Source organism: Rhodnius prolixus, unplaced genomic scaffold (genome assembly GCF_049639745.1).
Source record: "Rhodnius prolixus isolate KJV_2025 unplaced genomic scaffold, Rpr scaffold_7, whole genome shotgun sequence".
NCBI lineage: Eukaryota > Metazoa > Arthropoda > Insecta > Hemiptera > Reduviidae > Rhodnius > Rhodnius prolixus.
This window is the reverse complement of record NW_027411582.1, coordinates 1,328,139-1,339,078: the sequence shown is the minus strand read 5'-3', so window position 1 is coordinate 1,339,078 and position 10,940 is coordinate 1,328,139. Positions and strand designations below refer to the sequence as shown.

General features: G+C 33.4%; 1 protein-coding gene across 5 annotated transcripts in view; it reads right to left on the bottom strand.

The window, feature by feature from the left end:
• LOC141446654 (uncharacterized) overlaps positions 1 to 10,940 on the bottom strand; it is a 28,092-nt gene that overhangs the window by 353 nt on the left and 16,799 nt on the right. For 2 of the 5 annotated variants that reach the window (XM_074113262.1, XM_074113267.1), the window contains 5 exons: positions 8,489 to 8,635; positions 6,959 to 7,334; positions 4,061 to 4,309; positions 2,488 to 2,654; positions 1,822 to 2,387 (listed from right to left, as the gene is read on the bottom strand). In XM_074113262.1, coding sequence (XP_073969363.1) covers positions 1,975 to 2,387; positions 2,488 to 2,654; positions 4,061 to 4,309; positions 6,959 to 7,334; positions 8,489 to 8,635 — 1,352 coding nt within the window. In that variant the 3' untranslated portion in view covers positions 1,822 to 1,974. The other 3 variants (XM_074113266.1, XM_074113263.1, XM_074113265.1) reach the window with 3 other exon arrangements.

Here is a 10,940-nt window from a genome sequence, read left to right as displayed (position 1 = left end):
TTCCACTTGCTTGTGAGCGTTGCGATTGAAAACCCAAGTGGAACGGACTGTGGGCGTTTTAACCGTTCATGTAAACATTACATATGGCGGCCTCGAAAATAAGTTAGAAGCTTGAAGAGGTTATTTTTTAATTTAAACCCCATTTATAAGCAGTTATAATAAACTTTATTAATTATTGATAAAGTTGACTTATATTAAAAGAATATACATAATTCAATTTTTTATATTACATTTTAGTGGAGTATTTATAAAATTTACGTTTAAATAAAATTAAAATGTCTTTTGTGGCAACAGTTGGATATTTATTACTAATGCTTTAGAAAGTTCTTTATCTAGTTCCGATTAGAGTGGAATGTAATTTTACAAAATCGCAATGATAAAAAGCGAAAACTTAGGCCACGTATTATTAGCTATCAGAGTAATTGATCTTTATTCAAATGAAGAATTTAAAAGTTATTTCAGGTAAATGATTTTGTTATTCAGTGATTTAGTATGTAAAGGGATAAGTAATTATTTATTTATTTATTTTTTGTAGACTTTCGAGAAACACATTCTATTATTTACATGAAATAATACTTTCATTTACATGAGATAATTTTTTCGGTCGCCATATTTTGTTTTAAAAATTGCGCCAACTCTGAACGCCCACTTCGACCCAGCTTTTAAGGTGGGGCGTTGTGGTCGTTGTGTGGGCGAAAATAGTGACGTCATTAGTGACGTTTTCGCCACGACCACAACGACCGCGGTCGCCAAGTGGAACGCCTGAAAGTATGTTTTGGTCGTTGTGGTCGCCAAGTGGAACGCACCCTAAGAGATCGCTTTATTTCTAAGTGGTACAATAAAAACAAAGCACATTTATTTTTTAGTATGAGATTTCTTGTAAAATTTGTGTACTTAGTAATTTTGTTTGACAAATTTACTGCCTAATCAAATAATAATAAAAGATTCCCTGACCAGAAGAAAAAACAGCATCCATTAAAAACTAGACCTGAATGTGATAAAATCTGACTGGGAAGAGTGAGAAGACTATCTGAACAGAGGATATACAAAAATATATTTATAACATAATTTGTTCTAAAATATTTCATCTATATAACAGTAATAATTTCAGTCTGTTTAATTTTTCTCGAATTACACAGTCTTATAATAAATACTGATGTATCAGTCAATCAAGGATTATGACGCTTATATTTACATATGTACTTATAATTTAGTGAGTTGACTTAGATTAAATATATAAGTTATAAATTATATATAATTATTATTAAATTCTAGACGAAATGCTAACATAAATAGTACACTTGCAGCTGATTCTGAAATTTCTCAGTTCACAGCTAAATCTGTAACAAAAAAAAAAAATCGGTCGAGACAGAATCAAAATATCCAAGATTGGCAAACAATGGCGAACTCATGTTGGTTTAGGGGTAGTAACTCCACAAAAATAATAATAAAAAAATAAAAGTTCCCAGTAAAAAATGTAATTGTAATGGACACTTCATTGAAGGAATTCCAACTTTAAGAAAGATTAAATGGCGTAACTCTCTTCATCATCATTTCAATTAGAAACAAGAATTATTTGATGTCTGCATTCTGAAACCAAATATTGGAAGTAATTATTATTGCGTCTTCTCAGTTCTAGGAGATTTTTTCTTAAATTTAATTTTAATATAACGAACGCTTATAAAAATGTATGAAAACAGTAAATTCCGAGTTTCAAAGCAAAATTTACAAGTTGAATAGTAAAGAATTGCAATAAAAGAAAGCACTAAATAAATTGGAATAAAATAAATTAATCTATTCCTAGCCATAAAATACAGCGTCTTGTTTTTAATAGATATATATATTTCAAAAGAATAAAAAGGACATATGTCAGAAAGTGAGCAACTGCTTTGAGGAGCTGTCTGTAAAAAACCTAAAAATGATGGACAAAGACTTTCATACTTGACCGGATGAGACGACCAATTCCCGTTCAAATTACCAATCAAGTAGATCGGACAGGTCTCCACACGGCTCAGTAGGAGGAGGCGGCGGACAAGGAAACGAACCAATCAGTATATCGTCTGTAAGCGGATCTGGCATTCTGGGCGGCTCCCATTGCACGTGAGATAACAGTTCCTGGCCATATCTTCCCGCTTCGTATCCACTAGTCGGACACAGATCAACATTTTCCATTAGTTCAGCTTCAAAAGGACCTGGCTGATATTGTTGCGATAATGGCTGTAAGTTTGAAGCGAGTAATTCAGAACCATAAGGTCCGAATTCGGGTTCTCTCATTTGCTCAAATAGTTCCCGGGCTGAAGGACCAAATTCTTCCTGCGGACACGGTTCGTCTTCAAATGATAATAGCTCTCCGACTGGAATGTCTTGAGGATACATTTCTTCATAAGCTGAAGAAAGGAAAAAACACACAAATATTAACAATTTAAGATTCGTCTTCAAACTAAACTTTTGATTTTACATAATCTTTCGGAAAAAAAAAGAACTTACCTCTCGCCACTTCAGGATCGGTTCTTCTATAAAAATTCGTCACAATTCTGTTGTATATCCTATCTGCGCCTTCTGACGTATCTGATCTCATTCCCTGACTTGCTCTTAACATTTCTTGATCCCTTCTTATCTGTTCCTCACGACAAGCTTCTTTTTTTCTTTGAATTCTAGGAACAAAAATTACATGTTTCTGACAATAGAAATTTACATTAAGGGGATATTGTCAGATTAAAGCTGAGGGCAGATGAGTGCCATTACATCTTGTTGCTGCATTATTGTTCGTGACTCCCGTTAAAGAATTACTGAGAGCTTTACGGAGTACAAAAACGTGAAGTAAGTGCGAGCTATCTGACTGAGGTCTTAAACTGAAGGAAGCCGTTTTACTTTCTTTTACTCTACTAGTAATTATGAAGATTTACAGACCTGTACACCAGAGGACACGACAATAAGAAAAGTTTTTGTAAAGATATTTTTTTAGATCACCCACTATGTACCAAGGAGGACTAGTCAACTAAAACAATCTACTGCCAAGAGATCACTGACGAGAAAAGAATTTACCCAGAAAAAAATATTCAAATACAAACTTTTGATCAATAAATAGAAGTTAGAGAAAATCATATGAGGAATTTTCGAGAAAAAAAATCCGATAGTGAAATTTTCACCTAATCCGGAATTTTCGCAACATATTTATGATATTTAGGAAACAAAATCGTACATTATACTCGAAACAGTCAGGCGCCACGGTAGCCGAGAGGTTAAGAGGCGAGACCTGTAAAGCTAATATGTATTGTGGTACTGGGTTCGATTACCCGGTCTTTTTAGGCCTTGGATTTTATTTAATGGTTAATATGAGAAATTTATAGTAAAGTATGTTTGCTAGTCGCCTCCGTCCACGACACCTAATTTGGTAGTTGGACGTAAAAGCCCGCCTGAAAAAATAGGCAATTACTTTACTTGTACTCAAACAGACCTTTAGAGGAAATCCTGTCTAAAACTTTCTAACAAACTGTTCTTAATCGTACATTCATGCGAAAATGTTTTACATAAAAGTTATACGCCGTAATCAGTATTATAAGAGTGCAGAATTTAAAGAAGAAAAAAAAAATTCAAGCTATTTTCAAGAGCACCTCATAAAAGTGTAAAAATCCATTCAGCCCTTCCAAGTTAAGACATTTTAGAACTACGTTGTTGCTATGCTTGTTTTTGTTTTTGAGATATTTTTTTTAGAGATACACTGCATTTTTTTTTTTAAATTCCGAAAACGAATATTTCTGTTGAAAACTTGAGAATGAAATAATCGTAATACTTTCCTATATCTTCCGGAAAACGACCCTCAAGATGCATTTGTTAGAAAAATTTGGGTTCTACAGGACGTGTAAACGTAAACGTTCATGTAAAAGAGGAAGCGCTGCCAATAGTAAGAAGGGTTGCCATTTAGAAGAGAAGCAGTTTGTCCCTACAGATAAAAATGACACACTACAAAAAAAAAAAAAAAAAGATTAAGAACAACAAAAATTCGGCGTAAAGTTATTATTTTGTATTTTATATAAAAAATGAAATCTTGAAAACTTACTCGGCGAACACATCAACTGAGGGGGTCTGTGGCGTTGGTAACGGCTCTGGGCACACATCACGTAGCGGCGATACGGCCCGAGCTGCTTCTGCAACGGTTGGAAGCCGAGTGATGTCTCCAATGCCAGCACTTTCTTCATCATCTGCTAGATCAAAATCTGGGAACTCTTCATCTTCCAACAAACCTTCTGAAGGCTCTTCCAACATAGAAACAGTAGGATTGGAAGAGATCGGCCGAGCAGTAACTGATCTAAAAAATAAAAATGACATCCATAATTGTGCTTCCATTTGAATCTACTAAAAGAGGGTCATAAAAGATTTACAATTAGGACAATACAGTCTATACTTTTATTTCTACAAACCAAACTCAATATTACAGCTCAACATTGGGTGTAACTGCTACACGATTTTATCTCATTTACAAACTATCTCCGTTCTTTACTACAAGCAATTCTTAAATTAAGTAAAAATATAAAATTTTAGATTTGTATGGGCCACACACTAACTAAAACTTGTCGGTCGGCCAGTTGAGCATTCATTTTACGACTGATCAGTTATGCACCCAGGCAACAGATTTCGTGGGTGTCAAAGGACTCATCCCCAAACTGGACAAAAAAAAAATTGTTTAATATAATTTGATGAAAATAGAGTGCAAAATGCCTAAAATATTCAAAAAAAACATGTAACTTTGATACGTTTCTCAGTTGTGTTAAATTACCGAATTGCATTAATAATTTTATAATTACGGCTCAGCTGTAAAAGAGAAAAGGTTAGGTGAGTTAGGATTCACACAATTATTTAAAGCATGTATGTACATACTTATGTTTAATGTAAATTAACCTTTCAGCGGGCGCGCCCAAAAAGTTACAAAAACGGGCGCGCGTATCTTAGAGATAAACTTTGGTATTTTTAATTTTTTCTATCAATAGAAGAGATGAAATTAATTAAATAACATCTGTAATTATTAATAATGAAATAACAGATAAAAAAGACTCAGAAACGACAGTACTTTTCACTTTTTTACAAGCCAATAAGTGTAATTTTACAATCACCATGTTCAGCCACTAGACTGTCTAAAAATGTTCGCAGTTATTTCCTCCTCGTATCTGAGATATACAATGTCTTTTTCTGTCAGTAGAAAACATGTTTCTTATAAACAATGTTCAATTTGATGGACTTCTACACAAGTATAAAAGAAAAAATATAAATAATTGATAAGTCAGGAAACTTACTCGAATGGTCGCGAGTATATGTCAGGCACGGATCGGCAATTGCAAAGAAATGTACAACCCTAAACAAGATAAGATTTTTCCTGAAGGAAACTAGTCATGAGGGTGTAGCATTGCTTAAAGGACAGCATCCTCCGCCGCTCCGTCTCTAAACTGCGATTACTTTAGTCTTAGTCGGTATCTGTGAGATACGCGCGCCCGCTGGAAGGTTAAGTTTACAAACTTTCAATACGAGATTGCGTCTAAAAAGAAAATAATAAAATGCTTGGTTTAAAAAAAAATATGAACAAAATTCAAGGTCTCAATGAAGAACAAGAAAATAAATTTTAAAATTAAGAAAAAAGGAATTATTTTGATAACCTATTACAAGCATTCACATTCGGTGAATGAGTTACGTACTTGTTGCCTACAGACAGTCGTAAATGGAATAATAATCCAGTGGTAAAATAAATAAACATAGTTTCTTTTAGATAAAAAAAATGAAAATCCAGTAAAAAAAATGAAAACTACAATTGGAAAATTTGTTCTTTTTTGCAAATATATATTACCTTCCCCGAGGCTTTAATATTGTGGAAAAAAGTAATATATTCTTAACAGAACCGTATTTGAATTCCACATATTTAACTTGCACAGAGAAAAAGGCTAAATTTAAATGAATTATTTCACTGGAATAGTATCCAGCATGGCGAAAGCAAAAAAGTAATACTTATTGTGATTTTCTTACTCGCCGCACCCGGGAAGGATCTTATTGATTTTCTTGTAATTCATCTCTTCAGGTAAGATGCAAATCAAGTTCAAATTCCTATTTCCCGCAAAGTACTTCTATTTGAGGAATTCTTCTTTAAGGGTGTTAACAAAACTAAATTCGCCTATTTTTATTTTTTTTCTATTTTAACGAAAAATGGAAACATTGGGCATAAAACCAGCGTGAAGCATAGCGTGAGCATACGCTCGGAGAATGCTTCTTAAGCTTATCCTTACTTAAGCTTGAATTAAGCTGACCCTCTAGACTTTTTTGCTGGCCACAAACAACTCAATTGTTTAAAATTGCTACCCACTGAATGTCTTCTCGCTCTATAACTTTTTCACTCACAAACATTGCGCTCTATTGAATTATTTAAATATTCTAAATTTCTTTTTTCCCCTACCTCAACAGAATTACTTTGTTTTAATTAAATCAATTTTCCTTTTTATTAATATTTGCTGAGGCTAGATCGGATATTAATAATTCTAAAAGAAGGAATCCATTAATACTCTCTTCTCACGAGCAATCAGAGAGTTTTCAAGAAATTTTTTTTTTTTCAATGTAATTGTCAAATGTTCTGTCTAGTTTTTCACATCATTATATCAAATTGAATAATATTTCTTGAGACATGGTCGTACGAAACTAACGAAACTGACGAAATGAGACAATTGTAATTTAGAAAAGCTGCGTTTTGCTGTTCAACTAAGCCTATATTGATAATGCAATTCTGCCTTTTAGTCCAGACCGTATCCATCTAGATCTAGCCAATCAGATCATCTTCCAATTTCTATCTTCGTAATATTCTGAAACAAGTCTAAAATCGCTGTTTACGAATTCAGAATCCAGCGAACAGATAGGAAATTCCCTTTAATTTACCATTATTCTATTTTTATTATCATCAATGGCTTTTGACCCAAATCATTACCTGACTGTTGTGGGGCATACCGTTGTCCGGGAAAGAAGTGCGCATGCGCCACCTTCATCTTCTGCTGCTGCTGATGGTGGTGCAGGTGACCTGCTGGCAAATGGAGATATGCCTCTGCTAGGAGCTAGACTAGGAGCAGGGCTAGCAAAAGAGAGTCTTCGATTATCAAGTTGAAAGCCAGCTATAGCTGCACGTCTAGGAGGTGAAGGGGGAGTAAGGGTCGGTAAAGGACATCTAGTGATATCTTCGAAATCGGCAAGCGGATCTCTAGAAGTTCCAGAAGTAGAAGGTTGAACGGTAATTACCGTGGTTTCATTGGGATCGATGTCCCCTGGCTGCAGTACCACTCTCTGTGGCTCCGCTGGAGGTTCCTCGTCTGCAAAATATTTTTAAATAAATTTGCGAGTTAAAAAAAAAAGTTTACACTACATTACTTTCCCTTGGAGGCGTTCATGAGCCAAACATTTGGTAGCAAAATTTTGGACCTCGTACTCGACAAGGAGTCGTCACAGTACACCTCTTCTTTTTGACTGATTAGAGAAAGCCCTAAATTAATTTATAATTCTGCATAATTAAATTTAAAACAATAAATTAAGTAAAATTAAATTTTCACTAAATTTACTACGTAAAAAAATCAAAGTTAAAAATTAAAAGCTTGACAACGTAAATCGCACTAAGAGAAAGTAGCCCGAGTGAAGATTCTATTTTATTTTATTTAAAAAAAAATCAGATTTTATTTTAACATAAACTTATGGGGAACAGTTTCCACTAAATACACTTACTTTTTAATTTAGTCAATTTAGGAGAGGCATATAAACTATTGTACTTCATTTTGGGAAACACAAACTAAGCATGTAAGCTTAATGTAATCAATAAATCTACTTAAATTGTAAAAACGATTTGTTTACATTTCATTATACTTTACTGATTGCAAATAAATTGAACTATGATACAGAGACAAAGTCAAAACAAAATCTGTTATTAACTCTCATAAATTTGTCCTTAAACTTTTAAATGTTAGCAACATATTCTCCCAGATAATGTTAAATTGGTAAACCGTAAAATTAACTGAAATACCACTTTAGTAGGAAATCAAATGTTAGAGCCTGCTTTATGAGTAGGTAATGTAACAAATTTAAACAAATCAGCTGGGAGTGTTTTATTGAGGCACTCGTGCCAAAAAAAGGTACTCTTCTATAAATTTGTATTTCCAGTAATGTTATTTTATTTAAAAAAAAAAATCAGAAATTTAGCAAATCACTTAATTTTCACAAATAGTACGAAGTCTAATTTCCACATATTTCACTAAGATTAGAGAAGAACTAACCCCTCCTCCCATGAAGAAGAGCCCTCAAATGGAATTTTCCAAGGATGTTGCATCAAATTTTGTGCACTGCTATTTATGCATATGCCACTTCATGTAATTGAGAATAATTCCCGTGTTAATAAATAAATCGCTTTGGATTTGAAACAGTTAACCATAGAATTTATTGAAAGTAAATAAAAAAATGAATCATTATAATAGGTTACCTCTGAAAATTGGTTCGCCAGGATCTCTCTCATATATAGGTACGTAATTTGGGGCGTACCTCGGCCTAGGCGGAAGCCCAAACGCCTCTCTTGTCGCAGCCTCTTTAGCGTATGCAGCGTCAGCCGCTGCCCTCAACCTAGCCATGTCTGGCTCGAACAACCAAATGTGTATTACTTATTTATTTTATTTTATTTATTTATTACATACTGCTTTTGGGGCTTAACCCCTTAGCATGAAGTTTGACATTGATTTACAATAATACATAAATGGTAAATAAACGCAAAAAAATAAATTTAAATTCGTAAAAACAAAATTATATGAACTTCCCAAGAGCTTTTCTTTTCTTTTCTTTTCTGTCTTACGTCAGATCTTAGCTTTCTTAGCTTTTTAAAAGTTACCACTCATTTAGTAAAAAACTTCTTATTTGTAAAGATAATTTAACGTAATCACATATAGCATTGATTTGATTTACAGAGTTAATAGAAAATAGGTTTACATAGTTTTCTGAGTCAGGTAAAGCTGTTGCAATATAGTTGTTTAATTTATGTGATCGGAAAGGCTGGAAGACCTGGCAGGAGAAAAGGAAGTGGAGCAAGGAGTCTGAAAGGTTATTTTTACGAAGAGTGCATATATTGGAGCTATCGAAGACATACACTGGGCCAAAAAAGTCTGTGAACACTAACCTAAATTTTATTACTTTTATTATTATCTTATTAGAAACTTCTTTTATTTTCAAATGAAATATACTATTCGATAGAGAGAAACCAGAGTTTTTCATTTTATATTCAATCTTTTATTTTTGTTCAGCAGGAATATCACAATTAAATGTTTAACAAAACAACACCCCAAACGAATGCAAAAAAAGTCTGTGAACAGCTGTATAAATATGTAAAAACATTAAGATAACAAACAGAAAAACGATTGAATAAAGTTTCAAAGTTCTCTATTGTATTGTAGAAACCACTACAGTCAGTTTTGTGAATAAATAATCTAATTAGTACATATTTAACCACTAATATGGAAGTTCCCAGACCAATTCGAGAACTTATTGTGACGTTGCGAAATGAAAGAAAAAGTATTCGAGAAATAGGGAAGATAGTTCAAAAAAACCCTTCAACGGTGCATAATATAATTAAAAAGTACGGAAATGTGATTAGTAGGCCACGCAGTGGACGGCCACCAAAACTTAATTCCTTTCATAAACGGCAAATTCTGAAGTCTGTTCGAGAAGAACCCAGGACAAGCGCTCAAAAAATCAGTCAAGAATTATCAAGGGATTATGTGTAAGCGTAACACCACAGACAATTAGAAATAAATTACATGAATACGATTATTGCGGTCGAGTCCCGAGGAAAAAACCTTTAATCAATAAAATAAATCGTAACCGCCGATTGGATTTCGCGAAAGAATATGTTTCTAAGCCTTCTAGTTTCTGGGAAACCGTAATCTTTTCAGATGAGTCGAAATTCAATGTATGTGGGTCTGATTGACGACAAAAAGTGTGGCAAAAAGAAATGAAGCTATGAAAATGAAAAATATGAAGCCTACTTTTAAGCATGGGGGAGGCAACATTCTGGTGTGGGGTGCATGAGTGCTAAAGGAGTGGGCAAGTTAGATCTAATTAATGGTATGATGGACCAATATGTGTATGTGGATATATTAAGACGCAATTTAAAAGAAAATTCAAAAAAATTAGGGTTGGAGGGAACGTTTGTCTTCCAACAAGACAATGACCCGAAACATACCGCACCAAAAACTCGGGAATGGCTTTTAAATAATACACTCTGGCGCCTAAACACCCCTCCACAAATGCCAGACCTTAACCCAATAGAACATTTGTGGGATGAAATCAGCCGCGAAATAAATAAACGAGGAATAAGAAACCGTGAACAACTAAAAAACGCTATTTTAGAAGAGTGGGATAAAATTCCAACATTGACGACCACAAAATTATTAGGATCGATGAAAGCTCGTTTGTTGGAAGTGATTAGGAACATAGGAGGTCCTACAAGTTTTTAAAATTTATAATTCACGTACAATGTGTAACAATGATTTATTTCTGCAGTGTTCACAGACTTTTTTTGCATTCGTTTGGGGTGTTGTTTTGTTAAACATTTAATTGTGATATTCCTGCTGAACAAAAATAAAAGATTGAATATAAAATGAAAAACTCTGGTTTCTCTCTATCGAATAGTATATTTCATTTGAAAATAAAAGAAGTTTCTAATAAGATAATAATAAAAGTAATAAAATTTAGGTTAGTGTTCACAGACTTTTTTGGCCCAGTGTATATATACACAACAACAACACATACAACTTGGTACAAACAAAATAATAACGATTTAACGTACAATTAAATATAAACAGAAATGTTTATAACGTACACTCATTTAACAGAAATGACCATAACATTAGTATATTTTTAACATATTTGTATATTCTGTGAATGTG